A 27510-nucleotide genomic window follows, 5' to 3' on the forward strand; every position below is an offset into this window, starting at 1 on the left:
TATATTTCGGAGGCAAGACGTTTCTTTGGAGCATATTAAATGGGAATGTATTTTGTAAAGTATTTTCACGAGTTATTCGATGAGATCTAATAATTTCGCCAAGGAATGTATATTTCGGAGGCAAGACGTTTCTTTGGAGCATATTAAATGGGAATGTATTTTGTAAAGTATTTTCACGAGTTATTCGATGAGATCTAATAATTTCGCCAAGGAATGTATATTTCGGAGGCAAGACGTTTCTTTGGAGCATATTAAATGGGAATGTATTTTGTAAAGTATTTTCACGAGTTATTCGATGAGATCTAATAATTTCGCCAAGGAATGTATATTTCGGAGGCAAGACGTTTCTTTGGAGCATATTAAATGGGAATGTATTTTATAAAGTATTTTCACGAGTTATTCGATGAGATCTAATAATTTCGCCAAGGAATGTATATTTCGGAGGCAAGACGTTTCTTTGGAGCATATTAAATGGGAATGTATTTTATAAAGTATTTTCACGAGTTATTCGATGAGATCTAATAATTTCGCCAAGGAAAGTATATTTCGGAGGCAAGACGTTTCTTTGGAGCATATTAAATGGGAATGTATTTTATAAAGTATTTTCACGAGTTATTCGATGAATTCTGTAAATTAATTACTGCATTTTGTACTAGAAAATACATTTTGTATCTGTCCCGGTTGTACTAAAAACAATATATTATTTTTAAAATATGCGATGAAAGATAAGACAAACGTTGAAATTTGATTGTCTGATAAACAAATTACTTGTTATGTTTTGTTTTTATTTAAGCTTCCATTTAAGAAAAAAATCGGCGCATTCTTAAATTGGATGTAGGAAGATGTTTTCCAAATGCTTCAATAAAGACTAAACGAGATCAACTTAATCCTTTCAATTGCTAGAAAACTTAGCAAGCATTTAATTTTGAGCTGTTAGATATCGCTTCTGATGCTGACATTACAGAAGCGAATCTATCTTGCAAGAAGGCGAACAAAAAATATGGCTTTCAGAATGTGTCAGATGATTTTTAAAGTTCGCTCTTCTTTTGATGTTTCGAACTAAGGAGTTTTGTTAACCGATACGCTTACCTATTTTTTTAAAGAAAAAAAAATTAAAAAAATCTACTTATTTTTTTATTTCATTAATAAATACAAGAAACTAAAACAAAATATAATACACAAGTTTTAAGTTGAAATATTAATTTTTTTTGTGTGTAAAAAACATTTTATTTTACGTATTTTATTTGGAGTATTTATTTGGAGTTCTACATTTTATTTGGAGTATACTATCCCGATTTATCTGAGGCAAATGAAAAAAGATTAATATTAGTTTTTGTATGATAGCTTTCTAAAAAAGGGACAAAGCAAAGTGAAACAAAACATTCCTTACGCCAGTGAAGGCATGCGCCATTTTTTTTACTCTTTTTATCCCATGTAAATTCAGCAACCATCGTATATACAATAGCACAAACTCGTGTGCAGACCGACATAAAACTCCCAAACAAAACTTGGCAAACTTCCAATCACTGCAGATTTTTTTTTCTTTTTGCTTCTAACCGAGTAAAATCGTGATAATAAAAGACATACTGACAAATTCTGCAACATCCGAGTCTTCTCGGGATAATAAATATTTGCAATGTATAATACATACCCGAGTTAATTCGGGATGATAAATATTTGCAATATGTACATACCCGAGTTAATTCGGGATGATAAATATTTGCAATATTTACATACCCGAGTTAATTCGGGATAATAAATATAGGCAAAATATGCATACCCGAGTTAATTCGGGATAATAAATATAGGCAAAATATGCATACCCGAGTTAATTCCGGATGAAAAATATTTGCAATATATGCATACCCGAGGTTATTCGGGATAATAAATATTTGCAATATATACATACCCGAGTTAACTCGGGATAATAAATATTTGCAATATATACATGACCGAGTTTTCTCGGGATAATAAATATTTGCAATATATACGTACCCGAGTTAATTCGGGAGGATAAATATTTGCAATGTGTACATACCCGAGTTAACTCGGGATAATAAATATTTGCAATATATACATGCCCGAGTTTTCTCGGGATAGTAAATATTTGCAATATATGCATACCCGAGTTTTCTCGGGATAGTAAATATTTGCAATATATACATACCCGAGTTAACTCGGGATAATGAGGGAAGTGGTTTGTAAGTTCGGGGCAAAACTTTGTGTTTAGTATAAATTGTGTGTCATTATTTTTGGAACTTTTGTTCCTCAAAAGTTTACAACCCATTTCTACACTTAAACTGCTAGAAAAGTTAACATATAAGAGTTATCACAAACATTTTAACCATTAGTTAAGGGAAAATATCGAAAAAGAAGTAAAATGAAAGAGTGCCTTTCTCGATGTTGTCCTTGGGATCGTCCTCATCCAAAATCCATTTTGTGTTGTCCGCGTTCTCCTTGTCCGTACTCGTCTCACAATCTTGTTTCTCGCACAAAGAGCAGCTCGAACGAACATCTGATTTTTTATCATCCTGAAAACACACATGGAAATATGAATTAAGATCATATACATTTGAGTTATGAAAATATTTAACAAGGAGTTTTTTTTCCCATGTCATTAACAGAGGAAGAATCTGTCTGCTATTTGTGGACATATTTTGCAATTTTTTTTATTTTTATTTTTTATTTATTTTTATTTATTATTTTTTTTAATGGCGGGCACTCAAAAATGCCAGAATTACCATCTCTAATCGTTACCCAGTGGTTTAGACAAGGCGGCGGAGTAGCGTCGTCTATGTCTCTTCCAGACATTCGTCTGGAGCTGTGGCGGTGACTATGGTAACTAGGTATGATCATTTTAAGTAGGGGTGCGAGGTCCCTCTTTAGGACTGGTTTCGGCGAGAGAAAAGAAGACCTCTTCATCGAAGCTACCTTCTCTAAAATGCCCTCTTCTTGTTTCCATAGTACCAGACTGTCGCAGACTTAGTGGCGGTAAGAGTACCTGTCTTAGACAAACAGTACATCCGTTTATAGGGAGGATTACATTCACAGAAGAAAAGACATAGAACACAGAGAGGAAAAGTTACACGTCTACGGTGGGATTTGAACTCACAACCACTAGCCGCGTAGACCAGTACAGTAATCAATAGACTAGAGATCGGCATATTTCGCAAGTTTAACGTCATATTTCTACTTTGAACATTCGAATTTATGAGTCTAGATTTACTTGGCAATCCTTATGGTTCATATTTAGACTACTTTTTTCAATAATCCTAAGTAGACACCAGAAATGTCTTAAATTTGTAAGGGAAATAAGACTTTCTCCAATTCTTGGAAATTGGCATCGCTGAATTCACTCCTAAACATATTCATTCTTGATTTATTTTATTTTATAACCGTCGTTGAACAGCCGACCTAATTTTTGGGTCTACGACTATCAATGTTCAATTCTGAAACCTTGCAATTTTGAACCCAAACCAGAAGACAAGGGAAGTTCTGAATCAAGTATTGGGGGAAATTGGCCTTCATAGAGGACTTTTTCTGATGGAACTAACCCGCACTTATGTTAGATGGAGAGGATAACCGCGGAAACCTTCCACGGTTAGCTTGACGTCAAGGGGATTCTAACCTATGATCCGTATACCACTGAGGATATTTTGCGCCAGCACTGTGATTGGTGCAACCGGATGCGAGTTCGTATCGCCTTACCATCGCTGAGATTCGAACCCAGTTCACCTCTCTGGGAAGCAAACTCTCTACCCCCTAAGGCATCATGGTTCATTCATTCTTGATTTTTATTTTTAATTTTATAACCGTCGTTGAACAGCTGACCCAATTTTAGATTTACGACTACTAATGTTTAACTCCGTAGCCTTGTAATTTTGAACCCAATCAAGAAGGAAAGGGAACTACTGGATCAGTACCCCTAGAGTAATGATTTGTTACGGGAACATGGAGGCCTTAGTGACTCGACGGATTTAATGTGCATCAGTCGCCATTAACTACACGGGAAGTCTTCGGTCAGCGGGGATCGAACCCACGAACTCTTGGACATGAGTCCAGTGCCCTGCCAACCCGGCTATCCCGACCCATTCATTCTTGATTCAGACTTGCAAAGGGAGGTTTGTTTCAGATTTACTTTCTTGTTTCAGATATTTCTGTCTGTTTATGATTTCAAGGATCTGGAGTAGCCCAATGACTTACCATTTAGGATTTGCATCAACAAATATATCAGGATCTTTTTTTTTTAATATGTGAAATTTACTAAACATACTTAATATGTTTTCATTTTAATATTTAGTGCAAGTAAATTAAATAATTCCCCGTTTTTCAGTTTTTTTTTTAAAAAAAGACAATTTTAAATAAATTAAAGAAAAATTATAAATAGTTCTACGAAGAACTAACTCTAAAACTAATTTTTATTTATCTGATTCCTTTTCCAAGTTCAATTATTCAACTTTTTTTTCTCAAAAAGCAATTAAAGTTGAGTTTCTAGGACAGCTATGCTTTTCCATGTATAAGAGGTACCGCAGTGGACTGATCGTTAAGACACGGTTCCCAGAAGATCACTGAAGTCAAGCATCAATAACTGTGGTCATTGTGCGAATGGGTGACCACTTGGATCAGTCTGCGTTGGGACCGAGAAAGTGCGGTATTGGTCCTCGTTAAACTGTTCTACCGTAAAGAGCTCGACTTCGCGTGCAGGTCATCGGGCTACCGAAGCGGGGGTGCCATCCCCTATGCAGAGGATCTAAATTGTGATGGCAAGTCTTCGGATCATCCTCAGGGATGCTTCCCAGACCGTCGCCAATTGCCCATTGCGCAGCTCTAGTGCGACGTAAATGAACTACAACAGCAACAATAATCCATGTATGAGAGATATTACTTACTTCAGCAGAGAAGCCTTCGACTAGGATGGCAACCAACAAGTTGAAGAGGACGTAGTTTCCAAAAGTCATCAACGCTACAAAATACAAGGCCGCCCAATGAGATGTCTTCTCCATTCCGTTGAACAGAACCACGTTCCAGTCCTCTTGTGTCAATATCTGGAAGAAAGAAGAAATGACAAAAACAGGCAGCGAAATTTCCACTCTCCATTGGTAATCAAATATTTCACGCTGACGGAGCTAGTTTCATCGTTTTAAAATGCCGAGCTTTGAATTAAACTACAGAGACACATTACACTTAATGGATAATGCCACCGTATTCAGTCCCTTGTCATATTATTGGACGTACTATAAGATTCTTAGTAAAATCTTAATTATCAGGTGATACTACACGGTTTTATTGTTTTTACGTAACTGGAACCGGTTTTTACTTGTTTACTACTTTCATGTATTAATTGGTGAACATTGTAATGCAATACGCTAAAAATGATTACAAATAGGAAGTATATAAAAAAATCTCCTGAATAAAACCCATTACATGTATGTTTAAATATAAAAGTATTGCATATAAACTCGTGCAAAAGATGTAATTATTAACAAACTACAGTGCGTCTAATAATTTGGCCTAATTATTGTAATATACTGATATAATACCTGATGTAATAAATATTCTATATTTATATAATATATCGTCTAGTTTATCCAATCGTCGAATTTATATTAAACATCGTCTAATTTAACCCATTGATGCACGAACGTAAAGAAGTGCAAACCGGTTTCAATCTTGTAGAAACCATAAAGTTGTGTAATATCACTCGGTAATTAAGATTTTACATAGATTCTTTTAGTACGGAGAATAATTTGGACAGGATAAAAAACATATAACTAATTTTTCTTCTATAAAGATTTATAATTACACAAAAATACCCAGTTCCTTATACATTAGCTGGGATGAATTAAGTATGCGAATAAGGGATTCGACCCCTTTAAATAAAAATATCAAAAAATCAGCTTCAAAAAATATCTAGTTCTCAGTAATGTTTTTAGTTTATTAAAAATTCGTGAGATGCTTATGAACAAAATAAATTCTTACTTGAAAAACTGTAACAATTGCCCAAAGCAAGGAGTCAAAGTTTTTCCGATCACATTGTGTAGCACCATCTGGTAACTTCTTGCAAAATTTGCAACCAAATAAATTCATTCCTAATATACTGAAAGAACGAGAAGGGAAAGTTATAATCTACTTGTGCATACAGTACAAAAATTAAGGTTATAAACCAATAAGGAAATAATTAAATTAAAAAAAAAAATTTGCTGCTTACTCATAAAATAAGTAGATGATAAAAATTCGTGCAATTCAGATGTATATATACACTACAAATTAAACTAAAGAAAGGGCTTATGCTAAAGAATTTATTAATGTATACTAGTTAAGGTTACAATAAAATACTTGCTTAATTTACTTGTATATAAAGCACAAGTAAAAGTTAATAAAATTTACTTGTACTTTCGTAACATTCGTAATTTACTTGTATATATATATATATATTACCGGCAAAGTTTGAAATCCAGCATTTTACTGAATGCCTAGGCATTGTATATAATGCCTAAGACTAGCCGACAATGTATGAATAGATTTATAATTCACATATTTCCTAGGCATTCTATGGAATGTCAAATGAGAAACCGTCAAAGTAAAGAATACATTTCCGATTCGTTTCTCGTAAAGCGTGGCAAGGCACGTGACTTTTAACGAGCACCTCAAGCTCTGAATTTGTCAGTTGCACTTTGCGGTTTGTACGAGCCTGTCAAAATACACAATTTTACTTAAATTTGTTCAAAAATTTATTCCTTTTTCTTTACGCATTTTGAATAAACCTTTTTTAATGGCACTCTCATTATTTTTTCAGAATAACATTTTTAGTCTCGAGAAATGCACATCATTTACATAATAACCTCATCAGGACGTGCTTTTCATACTTTGCCTAAATAGCATTTGTCATTCTTTAGAATGCGTAGGTATAATATACAATGCCTAAGGAAAGTATGCAATACTTCTCCTATTTCATACCTTGCCTAAAAACATCCGGCATTATATACAATGCCTAGGCATTCTACAGCATGCCGGTGTTTCATACTTTGCCCCGGTAACGTAAATATATATATTGACGTTATAAAAATATTAATTTAATTTTTGGAGAATTTTCTATGAGATAGCTGTAGGGCAACTCACCTAAAAATAAATATGAAGAGTATTAGAAGAGCGAAAAAGACAGCCACATTGTCCACCGTCCTCAGCATGATGATTAGCTGCCTTCTAAGAGCAGGCATGAAGCGGACCAATTTCAATATCCTTAGTAGTCGAAAAGTTCGGAGAACTGACAGGCCACTTCCACTGCTTTGGCATAGCTCTACAAGACTGAAAATAAAAATGTTTGACCTTTACAAATCTCGCAAAAAGTAACTTTACAGCTTTTCTGTTTTAATTTGTTTCTGTGTTTTGCACTGTTTAGAGCGAAATATATGAGTGAAAATTATTAATTTATTTACTCGATCGCTATTTTTAAAGGAAACAAAGCTACATTTTTTAATACTGAAAAACCTGGTTGCTTCATTTCAATCACACATTGTTTTTATTTCGTTGTCTTTCATGCAAATTTGGTTATGATTATGATTTTATAAATATTGATGCTCTCTTTAAAAATACATCTAAGACTCATGACGTTTTGTAAATTTTAAATAGTGGATATTTTATTTTATTATCGGAAGTAAACAGAGGTCCATGTAGAATTCGTAGCCTTGTAATTTAAAGTCCAGAAAATAAAAGACTAGAGCGCTTTCTGTATTTTATTGCCTCTTCGTTTATTCAATTTTTTTTCCTTTTTTTGTGGGTTGTATTACAAATCAGAAAATAAGACATCTAGATTAAACATCGGGCTATCATTTGACATTCTGGAAGATTTGATGATGAGCATTTCTGTTACATGAAAATGAAAACTACGAATAACTTCCACAGTTAGTCTGAACCATATTTGTGCCCCTTTACGAGATATTTCAAACCAGCACTGCCAATGGTGAGAGCCTAGAGCTGTATTCGAATTGATTAGCCTGCCCTGGGATTCTAGCCTGGGTCACCTCATCATGCAGTGCGCAAAAAAAGAGATCACCCTGAATAACTTTTGATCTAATGATCGGATCTTCACGTTCTAGGGCTCAATGCTAATGGTTTGAGTTGGTGACCTCAAATATACTAATTAATAAGTGCAGATTTTAAGCTATTAATCAATATTTTAATCAGACAAAAAAAACGCACTTTTTCTGAATAAACACACCTTTTTTTCCGACGGATTCGGATTTCTGACACCCAAAATATAAAGGGTAGAAGCAATCTGGGAGATATGGTCTTCATAGAGTGATCAAGAGAGCTCTCTAAAATTTTTGCCCTTTAATGCTAATTTTAATTTTTGCGCATTTTGCTATATCCTGCGAACTTTTCAAACGAACTGAAAAATTTGTGAATGCAATTATAAAATTTTGTACACAATTATTTTTAGTACCTACGTTGTATGCTTTTGAGTCAGATTTCATAACTTAAAATATCGTCTGCACATATCAATTAGTATATTTGAGATCTTCCCCTTGAACCGTTAAGATTGAGTCCTATGACGTGAAAATCCGATCATTAGATCGGAAGTTATTCAGGGTGGTCCTCTTCTTTGTGCGCACTGTACATTATCTCATGAGCCACGGTGGTTCGAAAACTAGATATTTATATTCTGTCTATGGAACGAACTCCTCTCGTTTTTCGTCTGGAGCAGCAGTAGTGGTGACTATGGTTAAGATGTTTAACTATTTCAAGTAGGGGAGTTGAGTCAATTTTTGAGGCAGGCTTTGGGTAGGGTCGGCGAGAGAAAGGGAATAAAAGGAGAGAGAGACTCTCCTATTTGAAATGAGCTACTTACTATTTCCATAGAAGTGGACGGCCGACTTTATGGCGAAAGGAGTTCTTTTCATAGACAAACTATAAGTAATTCGTTGTGACTTTCACGTATTTACTACTTTTTGCATGTTTGGAGAATATCTTTTCAGAAACTATAATTGCTATTCAAAATTCCTCATTTAAACTTCTAAAAGTTATACCACACGGTAATAAAGCATGTTAGGGTAATACAGGGGTAATAAAGCATTATTCTCTGAACGATGGTTAGAGACAAAGTAAAGAACATTAAAAGACAAGGACTTTAAATGTTGTTTCTTGAAGCTTTTATATCCAAGTATAGCTCCTTCTCCAGTAGTTGACACTTGACTCCGCCTTCATCACGTGGTATGCGACGCTACTAGGGTAAACTAACCAGTGAAGGAACACTTAAGCTTCGCTTGCCTTTTAAAAAATCATATTAATTTCGAAATTCGTAATTTTAGTTAAATGACAGTGTCAACATATTTGTTACTAATTGCAGATTACGTACATTTTTTTAGAGAACTTACATAATATTGTTTTAAAGTTTTGGAGGTTCAAATAACAAGTAGTAAGAAGACCAAGTGAAGGAACAGCTCTTAACAGTGAATGAACACCCAGTAAAGGAACACTTAATTATGGTTATTTTTTAATGCTCTTTATGAATTTATATGCCATGCAAACATCTAAAAACAAGCCTATTCTTGAAATTATAACATACAAATACTTGGAAAATGTTAACTTTTTTTTTAATCATGAATTTAAAAGTAAAGTGACAACATATTAACACATACTGTTCATTCACTGGAAAATCTATGCCCAGTAAAGGAACATGCCTGCTCCTTCACTGGTTAGAAGTTGTTTTTTTGTATTTTTAACATACTTTTGATGCAAAACATCACTAAGGGTATAAGAAAATTAAAGTTTTTCTTTCCTTTTTATTAACTTAGAGAAAAAACCCAGTAAAGGAACACTTGTTCCTTCACTGGTTTTTCATCGTTTGGTGATCCAGTGAATAAACACCCCCTTATCTCAGTATTTGATTATGCTATGATGCTTAAAAAAATAAAACGTAACTTCAATAACTATATTTTGAACTCTTATTTTCACAGTGAGAAAAATAAAACTATTACATGCAATTAATTCCACTTCAATCATGTAAATACAAACACTCACCTTATAATTTTTTCAAAGAAACAATGTGTTGCAGCGATAATAACAAATTTAAAATTTTTTCCAGAGAAGTCTATTTGATCAGGTAATCCAAAACATTGCTAGATGACTTCCTATTGTTTGGCAGTAAGCTATTGCTACCAATCAATCAAAAGAAAAAATTTCAAATTCTTATTTTTAATCAATACATATGAAATGTTCCGTCACTGGGTAGTGTTCCTCCACTGGTTGGTTTACCCTATTTCGCTATTTTTGGGAGAAGGATGTGAACAATCCTGAACAAGGTTGCTATTTGGCAATCGTATGGCAAAAATATTTATTTCGCAAATTTTCTACTTTTTTAACATTAAATATATTCATAAACTTGATGATATTTCGCGCGATTATGACATTTCTCGCTTTTGAGTGAATTGTTTGTCCTTTTTGAGACATTTTGCTGGGAAAACAGCAGTTTTTAAATTTAAAATATATTCGGTTAGCTAAAGAAACGAATGGTATAATAGCAGATGATAAAGCGAACGTGACTGAAAAATAATTCACTGTTCATGTTTGGCGTGCATAAAGGGTTGTCTCAATTTCAAGGGTGGAGATGCTTCTCTTCTTACTCCCGCACTGAAATGAACTCTGCGTCCGAGGAGGTGGAGCCAAGTGCCAACTCCTGGTGAACGAACTACTATACCGGAATACATTGCAGCTGGTGGATGTTACTTAGAAATCTATTAAATGGGCACGTGATTCACAAAATATTTTTAGGAGTTATTAGATGAGTCCTGATAACTAGTAGCAGCACGATTTATAAAAAATATAACGCTCACCTGAGGACGACGATGACACTGTCGAAAACGTTAAATCCGCTGCTGATGTAGGAACAAAATCCTTCCGCAAACATTTTGAGGATCATCTCCAGAAAAAAGACAGCTGTGAAAATGACGTTGCTGATTTCCACGATGAGGGTCAATTCATCGGGCTGTAATTAAAGAAATACAACCAACATTAATTGACAAAGATAGTTTATCTGAATCTTTTGACGAAATTCAAAGGCAGTTCTAGAAGTTCTGGAAGTAAAACTTCCTAGAAGTTATAGAAGTAAAACTTCCTGGAAGTTCTTGAAGTAAAACAAAGTAGTTCTAGAAGTAAAACTTCTTAGAAATTCTGGAAGTAAACATCCGAGAAGTCCTAGAAGTTCTAGAAGTAACACTTCCTAAAAGTTCTAGAAGTAAAACTTCCTGGAAGTTCTTGAAGTAAAACAAAGTAGATCTAGAAGTAAAACTTCTTAGAAATTCTGGAAGTAAACTTCCTAGAAGTCCTAGAAGTTCTAGAAGTAACACTTCCTAAAAGTTCAAGAAGTAAAACTTCCTGGAAGTTTTTGAAGTAAAACAAAGTAGTTCTAGAAGTAAAACTTCCTTTCATATATTTTTCAAACTGCAAGGAAATTTGAACGAAATCGGCTCTTGAAGTTTTCTCTCTCTCTCTTTTTTTTAGTAGCCATGTGAATGGAATTGTATAAATCTTAATTTGAATGACAAATTAGTTCTTTAAGTTCAAAAAATTTTGTTATTTAATATTTTAAAAAAACGAAAGAAAAAAAAACAGAATTTTGGAGAGTAAATATTTTAGGAGCATACCAGTGTCCTTCTTTGACCAACCCGGTTGGATAAAACGGGGTCTATGTACAAATAATGAAGAAAAAAAAACAATGTTTTTCCTATTGAAATATGTTTTTATAGCAACAAATTAATGCAATGATATACCTTCATGGATATACATGCAGGATTTAAAGAAACGAAGATCATAAATTTCATATATTTGGAGGTAAAATGTCAAATCTTGATTAATAAATTACAATGACTAGGAAAATCTGTCGCACTGCAATGGATCCTTTCTCCCTGTGGAATTAATGGCAATGAAATGGCTGATGATTTGACCAAACAGGGCGCCTCCATACAACAGGTCAATAATAACCGGCCGCTTTTGCAATCTTTAAACGAATTCTCAAAAGAAAAGTCATCACTGATTTCCACAAGCATCTAATGTGAGGAAATTTTAACAAAAAGTACATGGATCTTAAGCCAAATAGCATTCCCGACTGATCGAGCCACGAGGCCTCGGCTCAGTACCATCTCTCTATTTTATTTTATTTTATAACCGTCGTTGAACAGCCGACCCAATTTCATGGGTTTACGACTACTTACGTTCAACTCCGTAGCCCTGTAATTTTGAACCAATCCAGAAGACAAGGAAACTCCTGGATCAGTACCCCCAGAGGTATTGATTTGTTGTGGGAACATGGAGGACTTTGAGACTCGACAGATTTAACGTGCATCAGTCACCATTTACTACACGGGGAGTCTTCGGCCGGCGAGGATCGAACCCACGACCTCTTGGGTATGGGCCCAGCGCCTTACCGACCAGGCTATCCCGGCCCCCATCTCTCTATAGAATATGCCGGTTACTTATACAAATCCAAGCTGGCTTCTGATTCATATTGCTCTATATGCCGAGGCCAATTTGAAATAGATGGTCGCCAAGTTCTCCTTTGAAGTGCTCACCGGTGGAGAAACTATTGCTGACTGAAACTAAGCAAGGTGTCGAATGAGAAAACGACTATTTTAATTTTCAAGTACTATCAGATTACAAGTAACAATTGTACAATAAATCCTCAGGAGTTGTGTTTACAGAGAGTATTTACCTGGTTGTGGTACTCTATGCCCATACTAAGAGTATTAACAAGAATGGCTGTGAGTATGCCTCTTTGGAAGTATCTATGGTCGGTGAGGAACTTCACCCGGGACTGCTGTTTATTCCACCACTTGCAGAAGGCGCTCCTGCTCCTGTTCCCTGTTACGCAGTCATTGAGGTCAGCTTCCGACTCTTCTTCCTCCGACCAGTAATCTTCGGTGGTGTGGAACTTCGACTCGCCGCTGCTCTCTGGATTGTAGAACAGAAGTTGAGGCGCCGATAGATGTTTGTCACCTTCAAGAATGAAACAAAAATATTATGTGTGTAACAAAGTGTAAATTCAACAGGAATATTCACCCTTGCTATATACGTTTATGGCTCAGATACAATAATTTGCGCCAATAGTGAAAGACAAAGATAATTTTGGTTGTAATAAATTAGTTATGTCGAGGTGAAGTGAACACGAGATAGGCCATCCACTAATTATACTACAGTTAAATGTGACGCTTATTATTCTTATTTAAATGTAATAATAGTTTAACGCACATATAATAACATAAATAACGTACATAGTAAGAACCGCAGTGGTTCAAAAGATGGAGCACACCCCTTCGAATGAGATGACTCAGGTTCGAATGACAGCGTAGGCTCGCCCCGACCACAGTGCTGACGTAAAATATCCTCAGTGGTAAATGGATCATGGGTTAGCCGTCGGCCTAACCGTGGAAGGTTTTCATGTTTTTTCTCTCCATGTGACGTAAATGTGGGTTAGTTCCATCAAAAAGTCCTCCACGAAGGCTAGTTTGTCACAATGCTTGAGCCAGTTCAATATTGAGAGTCGTTGGTGTTCCTTCGATTGCTACTTGCCCTGCCAGCTAGTCTGTTTTGGGAATCAAGCGACTACGCGTTTCTTGTTTATCAGTAGCGCCACCTATGACCAAGAATGTAATTTTTGCCACACACACATCACAGCTCGTTTTACAAGGCGGACCCATTCATTCATCCACAGACCGTCATTTTGACCTGTACCAGAGAACGATCAGTCTCCAATTCAGTAGCTCCAGAGGTATGGATTCATAATGGGAATTTGGAGGACTTTGTGACCCCGACAGATTTAACGTGCACCAGTCACCATTTATTGCACGATATTTTTTCAACCGATGGTATTAGAACTCACACCGTCCCTCGCGAATACGAGTTCCAACGTTCTACCAACCAGGCTATCCAAGCCCTATTGATGGTCGTAAATTCAAAATTAGGTTGACTGATCAACGTCGGTTATAAAAAAGTATATAATCCTGTAAAAGTGTAGCAAATATACACTAACAAAGCGCAATTACAATTTTGTATCCTAATACATACTTCGTAAAGACGAAAACTGTCAAATTCAAGAGCGTCTAAGTGGGAAATAATGGGCACAAATTTCCTGTAAAAAGATATTAAGCGGGCTTTGAACTTTAATTTCGAGCCAACTAAACATTTGTAAACATGTCATATTATAGTATCAAGAAAAAAGTTTCGAAAACATTGCTGTCTAAATTGTATATTAATGTTTAAATTGTTTTATATGTATGTTTAAATTGTCTTATAATTATTATTAAATTATTATTATAATTATAATTATAATTATATTATAATTATAATTATAATATTATTATAATTATTATTAAATTGTATAGTAACAAATAAAAAAAAGTGAAATTTTGAAAGTTCATTAAGAATTTCTCATAAGGTGGTCTCGCAGATCTAACAGCGATTAAGTTTAAGTATACTTCAACAACAAAGTTTTAAATTCTGATTAAAGTTGTTAACTAGAAAAGTTTATAATTTTTCTCATTCGAATTTAATTTATAATTTTTTTTCAAATTTTAATATAAATTGCAAGAGTTTTCAATGAACACCGTAACTGTTAATTCAAAGGAAAAGGACCATATCTAACATTAATGCTATTAGATTCAACAATGTAATACTGAAACAATTTTTTTAAGGATTTCCAATTGTAACAATAAAAATAAGAGAATAAATACTCAGCTGTTTAATTAATTGTTAATATACTTAACGAATAACAAGACTACATAAGTTGTATTTCACTCTGAAAAAAGTTTTTTTTTCAAAAAACTGCTTCAGCGATTTAGTAAAAAATTCAGCGATTTAATAGAAATACGGAAACAGTTGTTTTAATGATTTCCAATTGTAACAATAAAAATAAGAGAATAAAGATTCAGCTTTTTAATTAATTGTTAATATACTTAACAAATAAAAAGACTACATAAGTTGTATTTCACTATGAAGAAAGTTTTTTTCAAAAATATGCTTCAGCGATTTAATGGAAAATTCCGCGATTCAATGGAAATACGGAATTTTTTTTTTAAGATTTCCAATTGTAACAATTAAAATAAGAGAATGAAGATTCAGCTGTTTAATTAATTGTTATTATACTTAACAAATAACAAGGCAACATAAGTTGAAAAAAGTTTTTTTCAAAAATATGATTCTGCGATTTAATAGAAATACGGAAACAGTTTTTTAAGGATTTCCAATTGTAGCAATAAAAATAAGAGAATAAAGATTCAGCTGTTTAATTAATTTTTAAGATACTTAACAAATAACAAGACTATATAAGTTGTATTTCACTATGAAAAAAGTTTTTTTCAGAAAAAATGCTTCAGCGATTTAATGCGTGTTCAAACGTATCAATTGATACTATGTAATTATTTAGCATAATTTTTAGTAGAATAGATTTAGTAAGTTCCTTAAACTTATTTATCCGTCATTAATATACTTTTTCAGCATTTCTTTTGACGTTGTTATGAAATATTTTTGCAATGAAATCTCTTTTTTTTTTTACGCATGAATCTTTTTTTTCCATTTTTTTACACAAGATCTAATTACGAAATGATCACAACACCTAAAGTGCATCGATTGATTTATTATTTTAGATAATTTGAAGTCCTAAAAATCAATGATAAACGTAATTACGATGTCAATAGAAAGCTATTTTGTATAGGTAGTGAATTTTTAGTGCAATGTGATTAAAGTGTGCGTAGAATTAAAAATTAGGCGTAGTTAACGACATTATTGTTTCCACCTTTTGAGAAGTGTCTTTATTTGGCCAAACGAAAGTAATTTTAATTTCACAGCAGCTTTTGAAATGTCACAAGATTGAAGCCTAAGTTTCACTTTTCATTCCTGACTAAGTGTTAAAAATAATTTTCAGACATTAAGATATAAACAGACATTAAGAAATAAACACGAAATTTCTCAGTAACATCTTTATATCTTGAAAGCAAGTCTGAAACTAAAATAGCAGTTCATTCATCTTATTCGCGTCATTAATTGGATAATTTCGTGTTAGCACGAAAGCAAATTGCCACCACATCATCGCCCTCAACTGAAATCAACTGACACGATCATAAAGATATACAGAATCACGAATAAAAAGAAGGAATTTACGAACTAAAACGAGGTGGACTGAAATAACTTCATAAGGGGGTTGACAGATTAGTTTTTTGTCAGTTTCAACAGATTTTGCAAAGGTCGTTGTCACTTCTACTGAAGTTCGGTGGATTGAAAAGGTTGACAGATTATGACTGACACTTTCTGCCCCCAGAAAGTAATCTTGCAAGTTAAAAAAAAAATAGGGGTTTAAAATAATTGCTTTTTCAGCACATTCCTGTACCTTCCTTCTGCTTGGTTTATCCATTAAAAAGGTACTTGTAGATGGTGTCACGCGCATCTTAAATGTTAATGATGCCATGATGTCTTTTTTCATGTTTGTTTTTTCTTCCGTGTCGTTCCGCTCAATTATTCATAAGTAAACAAACCCTTAAAATATGGTTGCTTCTGGTTATATATAGAAATTGAAAGAAAGATGGGAAGATCCTTCTCTCTCTTTTGAGGTTTACTACATATAAGCCAAAAGTGAAGCCCCCTTTGAGTTTATTTTGGAGATGAGAATGATTTCGACAGAAAAAAAAAGTCAAAAAGCGTTGGAGAATTCTTTGGACGAAAAAAAATGAGTAATTGGTTACTTACTTTCCCAAGATGAGTTTACTTAGTTCTTGGAAGAATTTCATTTCTCCAAGTTGCTTGATTTAGTCAGGAAACATAAGAATATTTACGTCTCAAGAGTTTTATTTTATTAGCTAATTTTCAAATGCACTTTCACTGATTTCACTTAGCCTTTTACTGATTAATATGTTACATTTTCAAACAGTTGTGAGCTAATAATATTTATCTATAGCTTACAAGCTTAATGGAGGAAGGTTCTACGAAGAAAAAGATATTTTAGTCATTTTTAATTCTACAACACCAATTTACTTTGTCACGTCCTTAAATTCAACATATTCCAGCTGAAGAAGGTACTATGGGACAGTTACAAGTACAAACATTAGGCGAGGAAATTAGGCGAAAGCGCTACATTAGGCGAAAGCGATCTAACAAAAACAAATAATTAGCGCTTCGCCTAATTAGGCGAAGCGCTAATTAGGCGAAAGCGACTTTTGAGAAAAGCTGAACCAAAAATATCAAACTAATTAAAATTGGAGATGTTTTTAATAATCACCTTTCCCTCGGCAATCAAACAGTTTTCAATGAACCAATAAATTTCGATAGTAATTTTGTTTTTTCTTGACTTCAAACTTTAATGAGCATATTTTTCGACTGTTTTTAACAAGGATTTTTAAAATGTGCATTAAGGGGGATCATTAAAGAACACCCCGACGAATGAAGATGTGAAATTCTTCAAAGTTTATTCAGTCATTTTGTGTTTCACAGGCATGTAATTTGAACAGTTAATATTTTGTTATCAAAGACTTCGTTCATGTGAACAATGTTCGCACATTCTGTTTACTCGATTGTTAATAGACTGAATTTTCCAGAGTATGTGAGAGATGAGTAGATTTTAGTTATGAAATTTATCTATTGCAAGCTCAAAATAAAATAGCTTTTTTTTCAATATTTGTTTTTGTTGAAAATTCACTATTAAATTTTCAAACGGTTGTACAGAACAATACAAACAAACAATACAAACAAAGGTCAAACGGCAATACAGATCTTGAAGAAATATCAGCAAAAGTAACAATTTCAATCATTTCATCTCTGATATTTTAAATTTCTTAATTTAACTTTAATCTAAAGATAATTCAGCAATTTTACAGTGCTGATGTAAAATATCCTCAGAGGTAGACAGATCATGGGTTAGAGTCTCCTTGCTACTAGGATAACCATGGGAGATTTTCGTGGTTTTTCTCTCTATGTAACACAAATGAGGTAAATTCCATCAAAAAGTCCTCCACTAAGGCTAGTTTGTCCCAACTCTTGACCCAAGAGTCCCCTTGTCTTCTGGATTGGGTTCAAAATTGCGAGGCTACGGAGTTGAACATTGGTAGTCGTAAACTCAAAATCGGATCGGCTGTTCAACGACGGTTTAAATCTCGTATACAAAAATGAACTATTTGTAAGTATTTTTTAAAGCTATCAGATTCCTCTAATTTCTGCCGTAAGATACAATCGTAAATATAAAAGTAGTTAAAATCTATTTCAAGAAATGGCAGCACCACAGATCATTTATCAAATGTTTTAAATCTCCCATTCAAATCAAAGGTTCCCAACTTTTTTTCCAGCATACAGCCCATTGTGCAAGTCAAAAAGTTTTCAACAACCCCCGATATAAAATTTTATTAAATAATTTTAAAAAAAAAACTTCTTTTAACATTTTGATCCCTTAATTATATCGTTATTTTAATGAAAATTTCTATAAATTTTTTTTATGAATTTTTTATTTTAATTTTTATTTAGTAAATTTCTTATTAAAGCAGCCATCACTGTTTGCATGGAAATGAATTCGATTTATCGCTTTTCTATTTAAATTAAACAATCAACTAAATATTATCAATTTAAATATAAAATGTTTCTGAGGTCTGGGAAAAATTATGAATATAATGAGCTTAATAATGAGTAATAATAATGAGTTTTCAGAAAATTAGGCTGCGAAAGAAGTTTAAGATCCTTAAATCTCCTTAAAAATAAGATTTGATTAAAAAAAAAACAGTTGCTTAGGTGAAATATAGAAAAATTGGTCTTAATTGCAACACGTTAAAATTTAGCGCAATTAAAAAATAAAGATTCGTATGGAAGTTTGAAGAAGGAAAATAACGACGAATTAAAATAATCTGAAAATCAAAATATCAACTGTTAAAAAAAACTAGTTTGATTTTTAAGTGTTAAAATACTTTGTATAGAACAATAAACAGAATGTTGTTTTTATTGTTACTGATTCGTAAACATTTTCTCAATTAAATTGCTAAATTAATAATTGCTTTAATAACATTTAATACATTGAAAACTAGAATAAATATGTATTGGTTTTTGAATACAGAACAAACGAAATAATTAGTTTTAATGTGCACTCGATATTTAACCCCTTCCTTCTCGCTCCCGTGAAAATGAAGGAGTGAGTTTTCGCCCGCTATTTCTCGCTCCCGTGATATTGACGAGCTGAAGCAACACCTCCTAGAAGTCTGAAGGCCTCAGCACGGATCAATTTAGTAGTCCGATGTGACGAAGTTAACTGCGCAGTTGATGAAAAATAAGAAAGATGTCATTACGTTCGGGGTACTAAGCTGCGCAGTGGTTGCAAATACGAAATATGTCATTACGTTTGGACTACTAAAGGATATTTATGGTAACCCATGCAGAGGCCTACTCTTTTCTAGGAGGTGTTGGCTGAAGTGTGCAGCAGTAACGGGCCAATAAGAATAAAACTAATTCATTTCTTTTGCCCGGAAATCATTTTATTTCTTATTTTACACACCTGATGGCAACAACAGGATATTTTTAAGGTAATTGTTGATAGTTAGTTTATTTAAAACTAAGCTGCAGCACTAATCAAATACGTAATACAAATACAAAAGCTAAAAAATGGGCACTTTTATGACCGTTTTCTTGAAAATTAACCGATCGTTAAGGGGTTAAAATGACTTTCTTCTGTAAGTTTGGCAAATTTTCCAGAAAGTTCCAACGCTCCCCCTCCACGAGGTTTTCAACCCCTTTGAAGTTGGCGCTCGCGTTTGGAACCTAGAGGATAAATAATTCAGGCCAGACAATACTATGATGCCATTAAGAGATAGTGGCTCAAGGTATGGAGCATTCACCTTCCAATGAATCGGGTTCGAATCCCAGTGATGGCTTATCAATATAAATTTCGCATCCGGTTTACGCCGACCACAGTGCTGACTTAAAATATCGTCAGGGGTAGGCGGATCATGGGTTAGAGTCCCCTTTATGTCAGGCTAACCATGGAACATTTTCGTGGTATTCCTCTTCATGTAACGCAAATGCCGATCAGTTCCATCAAAAAGTTTTCAATGAAGGCAAATTTCTCCCATCTAGGAATTCTAGAAATTGATTACACATGGCTACGAAGTTGAATATTAGAAGTCGTAAACTCAAAAATTGCCGTCGGATGTTCAACGGCGGTTATAAAAAAAAAAAAAAGTTTGTGTTTTGTCGTCAAAATTTACATATTTCACAATTAAACATTTTTGACCATAATTAAATAAAATAATAAAAGTACTAAATTATTATTAAAAATTATTTTTTATTTTGAATTACCTCTGTATAAACGAATCTCATGATTGATTCGCTCTAAAAGTTTCTGAGATATGGCAAAATAAATAAAAATTAATATTAAGGGACTCAAACTTCCGATCTTCATTCAACCGTATTTTCCAAATTGCGACTAATTCTATATTTTGACTGTCAAAACTCCGAGTTCGTCGGAAAAAGAGTCACTGTACCGTAATTACTGTCCTTAATTATTAAGAAACCCTGTAAGCTTGTAATTAACGAGCAAATATGTTAGGAGCACCGCATAATAATATAATATTTAAGATATAAGATTATTTTGAATATTTATATTCGCAGTACTTAAGACAACTTGATGGTTAGCATAATCTTGAAGGTATCCATAATTCTATCATGAGCCATTATAATTTTGATAGTAGCCAGCATAGGTAACCATCACCCCAAAGTAGGAATTCGGTCTGATTTATGATGGACCAACATAAGAATAGCAATTTGTTTTGACGGTTAGTTCATGCTGAAACATCAAAATTTTGCATCTTAGTTTCTTAGAAATCAAATGTTGGAACGGTCATGAACCCCTGTCTCCCCAATGTTGGAATTCGGATTGATTTATTGTGGTCCAACATAAAAAAAACAAATTGATTTGATGGTATATTCTTGAGAACCAACAAGAATTCCCATTAAAACATCACGGAAATGTATAGTTGGTACCATCATGGACCATTAAGAATCATCATGGATTGTTGGTCCATGAGCGCCAAACTTCTCTTGATGGCTAACCATCATAGTGTATAGAAGTAGCATTTTCCATCATGGCATGATGGAAGTTTGTTGGCATATCAAAAACCATGAACTCATAATGGAAGGAAAATGTTGGATGATGTTGATCATCAAATGCTGTTGAGCCATCAGGAATAGCACTGAAACCAACATAAACCATCAAAATGTTTTGATGGGGCCATGAAGAATTTTGATTTGGGTTGTTTTCGCTTTGAAAAAAAAAATTGTATCTTACCTCTTTCAAGGTTTGAGTAGATACGCTGCATAGCAAAAGTGTTTCCGAATCCGGCTAAAACAGCCCCTTGCGTTGCACCAAGAGCTAATAATTCGGCACAGGTTAGCTGAGATGTTCGACTTTCGGATGTCGATCTTTTTCGTACTTCAGGTTTATTTGTAACAACTTTGAGAGGGTTAGCTGAAAGAAAAAATGAACACAGAAAGGTTAAATTAGTCGTATATTTAAAAGAGACGCACAGAAAGAATTTTAAAAAAAAGAAGAAGAAAAAAACAAAAAAAAAAAAAAAAAAAAAAACAGGCAAAGAGCTTAAAAATTTGTCCACTTGAGAATTTTGTCCACAACATATATTTCCTACCATATATTTTTCTCCATGCCATTCATTTTAGGTCATAAATTTTTTGCACACCTTTCAATACATTTTTCTATGACATTTTGTTAATACCATGCATTTTATACCTTACGCTTTTTTTTGTTCGCACCATACGCTATGGATAGTTGACCGAGTAAAGAACCCTTTCGCGCCGACTGTCGCATATACGTGCCAGCAAGAAACGCACTCACTTACCGGCCAATACGCAGGTGTGCCAGAGCTTTTTCTTCTTCACCCCCGACTGCCACTCATTTGTGCCAGTGCCCTGGAACGTTTTAAAAAATAAAAATTCTGCCAGAAGATGGCATTGTATGTCCATATGGTTTCAGATACATGTAGATTTGACCTTCTACTCAAAATGAGGGTAGTATGACTCACCTACACGTGGTTTTTAGGAGGAAGGAATGGAGGAGGAAGAAATGATTTCTGACGGCTCTTTAAATTCGCAAATAGTTTTCGCACGTGCGCTTCCCATTGCGAAAGCATTAACGCAGATGGTGCTAGGGGTTAAAATTTGTCGTAAGACATCCGGGTTGCTAGTTACGACTGATTTTTACGCCTAAACTTAAAAAAAAAACGCACCATAAAATATTATTATACTTGCAGTGTTTTCAGTATAACGCGTTCTTTCAACCTATCTTTCAACAAAACAAACAAAAATTGAAATCGGAAAACTCCGCAAGCCTGCTATGATACTACCAAACAGAAAATATCGAACGGTGCTATTTTACACAAATATATTTTATTTTATAACCGTCGTTGAACAGCCGACCCAATTTCTGGATTTACGACAACTAATGTTCAACTCTGTAGTCTTGTAATTTTGAACCCTATCCAGAAGATAAGGAAACTGCTGGATTCTATTGGGAGAAATTTGCCTTCGTGAAGGACTTTTTAATGGAGCTACCCCGCATTTGCGTTCATGGAAAGGAAGACCACGAGAACCTCCCACGGTTATCTTGACGGCAAGGCGACTCTAACCCATGATCCATCTACTACTGAGGATATTTCACGTCAGCACTATGGTGGGTGCAAGCCGGATGCGGATTTCGTATTACCAGCTATCACCGGGATTCGAACCCAGTTCACCTCATAGGCGAGAGCTCTATCCCCTGAATCATCGCGGCTCTTTACCCAAATATAGACAAATAAGGGATAAAACTCAAAACATGACTAACCTTACACTTTATGCTGTGATATTAATTTTGTTAAATTTGTTTTAGGCTCAAGACCTGTTAGAATTTATACATTACAGAAAACTTTCATGAATGGTAAAATATAAAGCGCGAATTTAAACACAAATCACAATATTAAAACTTCCTAGAATATTATATTAGGCATGTTCACACTTTTCCTCATAAGCAAAACGTAAGCGGTGGGATACACCGGATGTTTTCTAAATTTTTCCCGGTTTTAGGAAAATTTTTATTGCTTACATTCAGTCAAACATTCAAACTTTTATACAAAACGAGTAAATTATTTATTAGACATTACCTAGTATGTCTAAGGTATCTTTGACTTCGTGTCGGCGTTGCAGTCCCTCCTCTAGGTTGGAAAGTTCTCTAGGAGAGGCCACTAGGTCTATATCAGAAATCTCTGGACTCGCAAAAGGTGCCATTGGGGTGTTGTCTTCTATGGGTGCTGTGGGGAGGGTTATGAGGTCATCGGTTGTGGATTTGGAACCATTGTTTTTCAGGGAACTCTGACCGGGCTGCCATTTTCTTTTCTTCGAAGATCGCCTTCTCAGGGTTATGGAACTGGGATGTCCTTCCGGGGTGTTCCTTTTCCGCTTGTGCTTTCTGCAGAACCTTAAGAATTTTCTCCTAGTTCGACGACCCAAGTGGGCAACGTATTTGAACAGTTGGGAATAGCAACCGGATGGTTCGGAAGCGTTGGTGCTGGCGATCGTGCTGGAAGAGTGAAACCGTGCACGTTCGATGCGCATGCGCTCCATTTCGCGTTTTTTGGTCTCTGAGAATTGAGTCGCGATCACAACTAAACACAGATTAATCATAAAAAATGAACCAACCTGCAAAAAACAAGAAGAAAGGTTACTTAAATATTTACGTATAACTCGCAGGCTAATTTCATAATCTGCCCCTTCGCAAGTATAGTTCGTTCACCAGAAGTTGAGACTTGGCTCCACCTCCTGGGACGCAGAGTTCATTTCAGCGCGGGAGTTAGAAGAGAAACATCTCCGTTGTTGAAATTGAGACAACCCTTAATTTGCGCCAAACACAAAAAGTGAATTCTTTTTCAGTCACTTACTTTGCTTTATCATCTGTTATTATACCTTTTGTTACACTTACTAATTAAATATAGTTTAAATTTAAAAACTGCTGTTCTCCCAGCGAAATGTCTCATAAAGGACAAACTATTCACTCAAAAGAAAGAAATATCATAAAAAAAGGGTGAAAAATATCATCCAATTTATGAAATATTTATTGTTAAAAAAATGCACATAAAGTTTGCGAAATAAATATTTTTGCCAAACGATCGCCAAATAGCAACATTGTTCAGGATTGCTCACAACCTTCTCCCAAAAATAGCGAAATAGTATCGTCGTATACCACGTGATGAAGGCGGGGCCAAGTGCCAACTCCTGGTGAACGAGCTATAGCCGCTGCCGTTTTAAGTGCATCCATCATATTTTATTCAATATGATACTTTTTATTTTTATTTTATTTTATTTTATTTTATTTTATTTTATTTTATTTTAATTTAATTTAATTTAATTTAATTTAATTTAATTTAATTTAATTTAATTTAATTTAATTTAATTTAATTTAATTTAATTTAACATTGTTTAGTTTACATTTATTTTATTTCCATTTAATTAATTTTAACAGCCTACCCGACTTTCGGGTTTACGATTACTTATATTCAACTCAGTAGCCTTGCAATTTTGAACTCAATCCGGAAGATAAGGTAACTCCTGGATCAAGTATCGAGAGAAATTTGCCTTCGTGGAGGACTTTTTCATGCAACTAACCAGCATTTGCGTTACATCGTAAGGAAAACTACGAAAACCTCTCACGGTCAGCCTAACGGCTAGGATACTCTCACCCATGAGCCGGGTGTGGATTTCATATCGACCAGCCATCGCTGGGATTTGCACGCGGTTCACCTCATTGGGAGGCGAATGCTCTGTCCCCTGAGCCGACACGGCTCTTTCATTTTAATCGCCGTAAACTGAAATACAGGCTATTTCGAAAACACATCACTCATTGTTCAGTTAGACTGAATCATTTTACGTAATTTGCAATAAGCCTAGAGAAGTACAGGCTTATTATAAATAGCCTTATTAAAGGTTTATTGCAATAAGTCATGATAATTTCAGTCTCAGTCATTCCTCGCACATTTTTTCTTAAAAAATTAATCATCAAGTTTATAGGCTGATTGCAATTATCTTTACAATCTCAGGCAGATTAGAAACCACTGAAGATTTTTTTAAAATTAGCTTGGTGCTTTGAAAACTGCTATCGACATTTGTAAGGAATCGGTCTCAGGAGATATATTCATTTTTGAAAGGCAATAAAGCTCATCTCAGTGAGAAAGTTACCTCACCTGCTAGAATTATAGCTCAGGATTATAATCATTCTTCACTGAAACCGTCTCGTTAGAACATGTGAGTTGTAAGAAACTGCTTCATGAATGATTTAGAATCCAATGAGATTCTTCTACGGGAACTCAATCTTTGAAAGTGTTCAAAATTACGAGAATAGAAAATTTATGAAATGAAATCTCGAACGGTATAAATTTTCTATTCATATAACAAGCACAAAAATTGTCTCTTATTGTTGCTGTTTCTAATGCCACTTGCCTTACTAGCAAGCCTGCTTGGTGAAACCGATCGAATTTAAGGCAGAGTGTGCGTTTCTTGTTTTTCAGTGGCGCCATCTATGGCCAAGAATTCGACTTCTGCCACACCCAGAAGCCGCACCCGTTTATAGGGCGGACCCATTCATACATTCATTCGTTCATCCACAGATCGTAATTTTGACCTGAATCAGAGAACGATCGATCTCCAATCCAGTACCCCTAGAGGTATTGATTTGTTATGGGAACATGGAGGACTTATGCGACTCGACAGATTTAACGTGCCTCAGTCACTTTACTACACTGGGAATCTTCGGCCGGCGGGGTTCGAACCCACGAACTCTAGGACATGAGCCCAGCGCCCTACCGACCAGACTATCCCGGCCCAAAAAAATGTCTCTTAAAGGGCTCAAGAAAATGATTTTGTAATAAATTGCAGGTATTTAAAATATCACTCTATCGAGACTATTACGTGATTACTATTAAAGGCTTGGCAACTACTTGAGTTTGGCAACATTTTGAATAAAATAATATTAAAATAACTTACTACAATGAGAAGAACAAAATAAGTGAAATCCCAAAAGGAATGAGCATCTTGCACGTAATACATAATATCCGTCCAGCCTTCTAAGCTAATTACCTGCAATACATACATAGTGCTATTTAATGACGCTGCAAATGGTATTTAAACAATTAAAGAGCACAGAAAAGAAATCATGTTTAGTTATATTATATTGAATTTGAAAAGCACATTTAAAACGCGAAGAAGTAGTTTATAAAATGCATTATTCGGATGGAAACTTCACTTGTTTTAAATAAACTTGTCATTAAGGTCCTATGTAATAATTATTAACTTAAAAATCAGGGCAGTTTCTGTACGTACTTCTTAGAACGATATTTAATGATTTGGCAAATGATATTTAAACAATTGTAGAGCATAGAAAAAAAATTCTTAAAAAAAATTATCATTGGCGTCAGTAATAATACTAGAGTATTTTACGTTTTTTCTTTTAAAAAATTAGCACAATTTCTTCATAAGATTTGCTTTTCAGTGCAAAATTTATTCATTATTTTAAGTACCATTGATTTTAAATTGTTTAGGTTTAAAGTAACACGCTTTAAAAACATAATTGTAAACAAAATAAATACGTGGTTTTAGTTAGCGTTACAAATACTACTTTTGTACTTCGCATATGCTATCACGCTTATTTACTATCAAAACGAATAAAAAATAATTGGGTATAATATGAAAAAAGCACAACTACTTCCACTTACTTGGAATAACATTTACATTTTAGTTTAATTAATAAACTGAGTTTTAAATATGCTTACTAAATTCATAAACTTCGGTAAAACAACAATATAAATTATTTCCAAGGGAACTAGACTAATACAATTCCAACCTGGCGAGTAGCGACTTATAACAAGACACTTCGTTTGATGCTTTTACTTGTTGCTAGAAATCAGGTTCGCAGAAAATGCTGTTTACTAGTTAAATTTAGTAGGAATAACACGATCTGTGACGTAGGCTATAGTATACCCAATTAAATATTGAAGAACGCGCATTAAGAGCTATAAGCTAGCAAACATCAATGATGTTATTATTAAAATATTTGATTTAAAACTAAACAAAGTCATTTTTTCCACTTTCACTTAATTTATAAAGAGTAAAAGCAAACTTTTTTTTAATGATTTTCAGGCAAATCAGAAAAGTTATTAGAAAAACAAAAAGAAAAGTATTGATAAAAAAAAACATTATTTTTATTACTTTCGTTTAAACAATAGAGAGTAGGAGTTATTGTTTCATTTATCATTAATTTTGAATACAGTAAATGTTATTATCATTCATTTTATCACTTTCTCATTTAACTAGCAGAAATCGTAAGTGAATATCACGTTAATTACTTTCATTTTAATTATAAAGAGTACAAACAAATTATTTTTTTATTATTTTCATTTTAATAATGAAGAGTTAGTAGAAGAACAATGAAGAAAGAAATGTTTTTTGCTGTCTTTTTCA

At 34.0% G+C, this 27510-nt stretch overlaps 1 protein-coding gene across 3 annotated transcripts in view; it reads right to left on the minus strand.

Moving 5' to 3' along the window:
* The window catches only part of LOC107454047 (voltage-dependent T-type calcium channel subunit alpha-1I), a 383057-nt gene that overhangs the window by 59861 nt on the left and 295686 nt on the right, over positions 1 to 27510 (minus strand). For all 3 annotated transcript variants that reach the window (XM_087169325.1, XM_087169326.1, XM_087169324.1), the window contains 9 exons: positions 26038 to 26130; positions 23166 to 23700; positions 21299 to 21478; positions 12707 to 12990; positions 10833 to 10984; positions 7120 to 7305; positions 5980 to 6097; positions 4890 to 5045; positions 2393 to 2531 (listed from right to left, as the gene is read on the minus strand). In XM_087169325.1, coding sequence (XP_087025451.1) covers positions 2393 to 2531; positions 4890 to 5045; positions 5980 to 6097; positions 7120 to 7305; positions 10833 to 10984; positions 12707 to 12990; positions 21299 to 21478; positions 23166 to 23700; positions 26038 to 26130 — 1843 coding nt within the window. The remainder of the gene's footprint in view (positions 1 to 2392; positions 2532 to 4889; positions 5046 to 5979; positions 6098 to 7119; positions 7306 to 10832; positions 10985 to 12706; positions 12991 to 21298; positions 21479 to 23165; positions 23701 to 26037; positions 26131 to 27510) is intronic.

This window comes from Parasteatoda tepidariorum, chromosome 8 (assembly GCF_982258835.1).
Source record: "Parasteatoda tepidariorum strain Cologne lab strain chromosome 8, Ptep-v5.0, whole genome shotgun sequence".
Taxonomy (NCBI): Eukaryota; Metazoa; Arthropoda; class Arachnida; order Araneae; family Theridiidae; genus Parasteatoda; species Parasteatoda tepidariorum.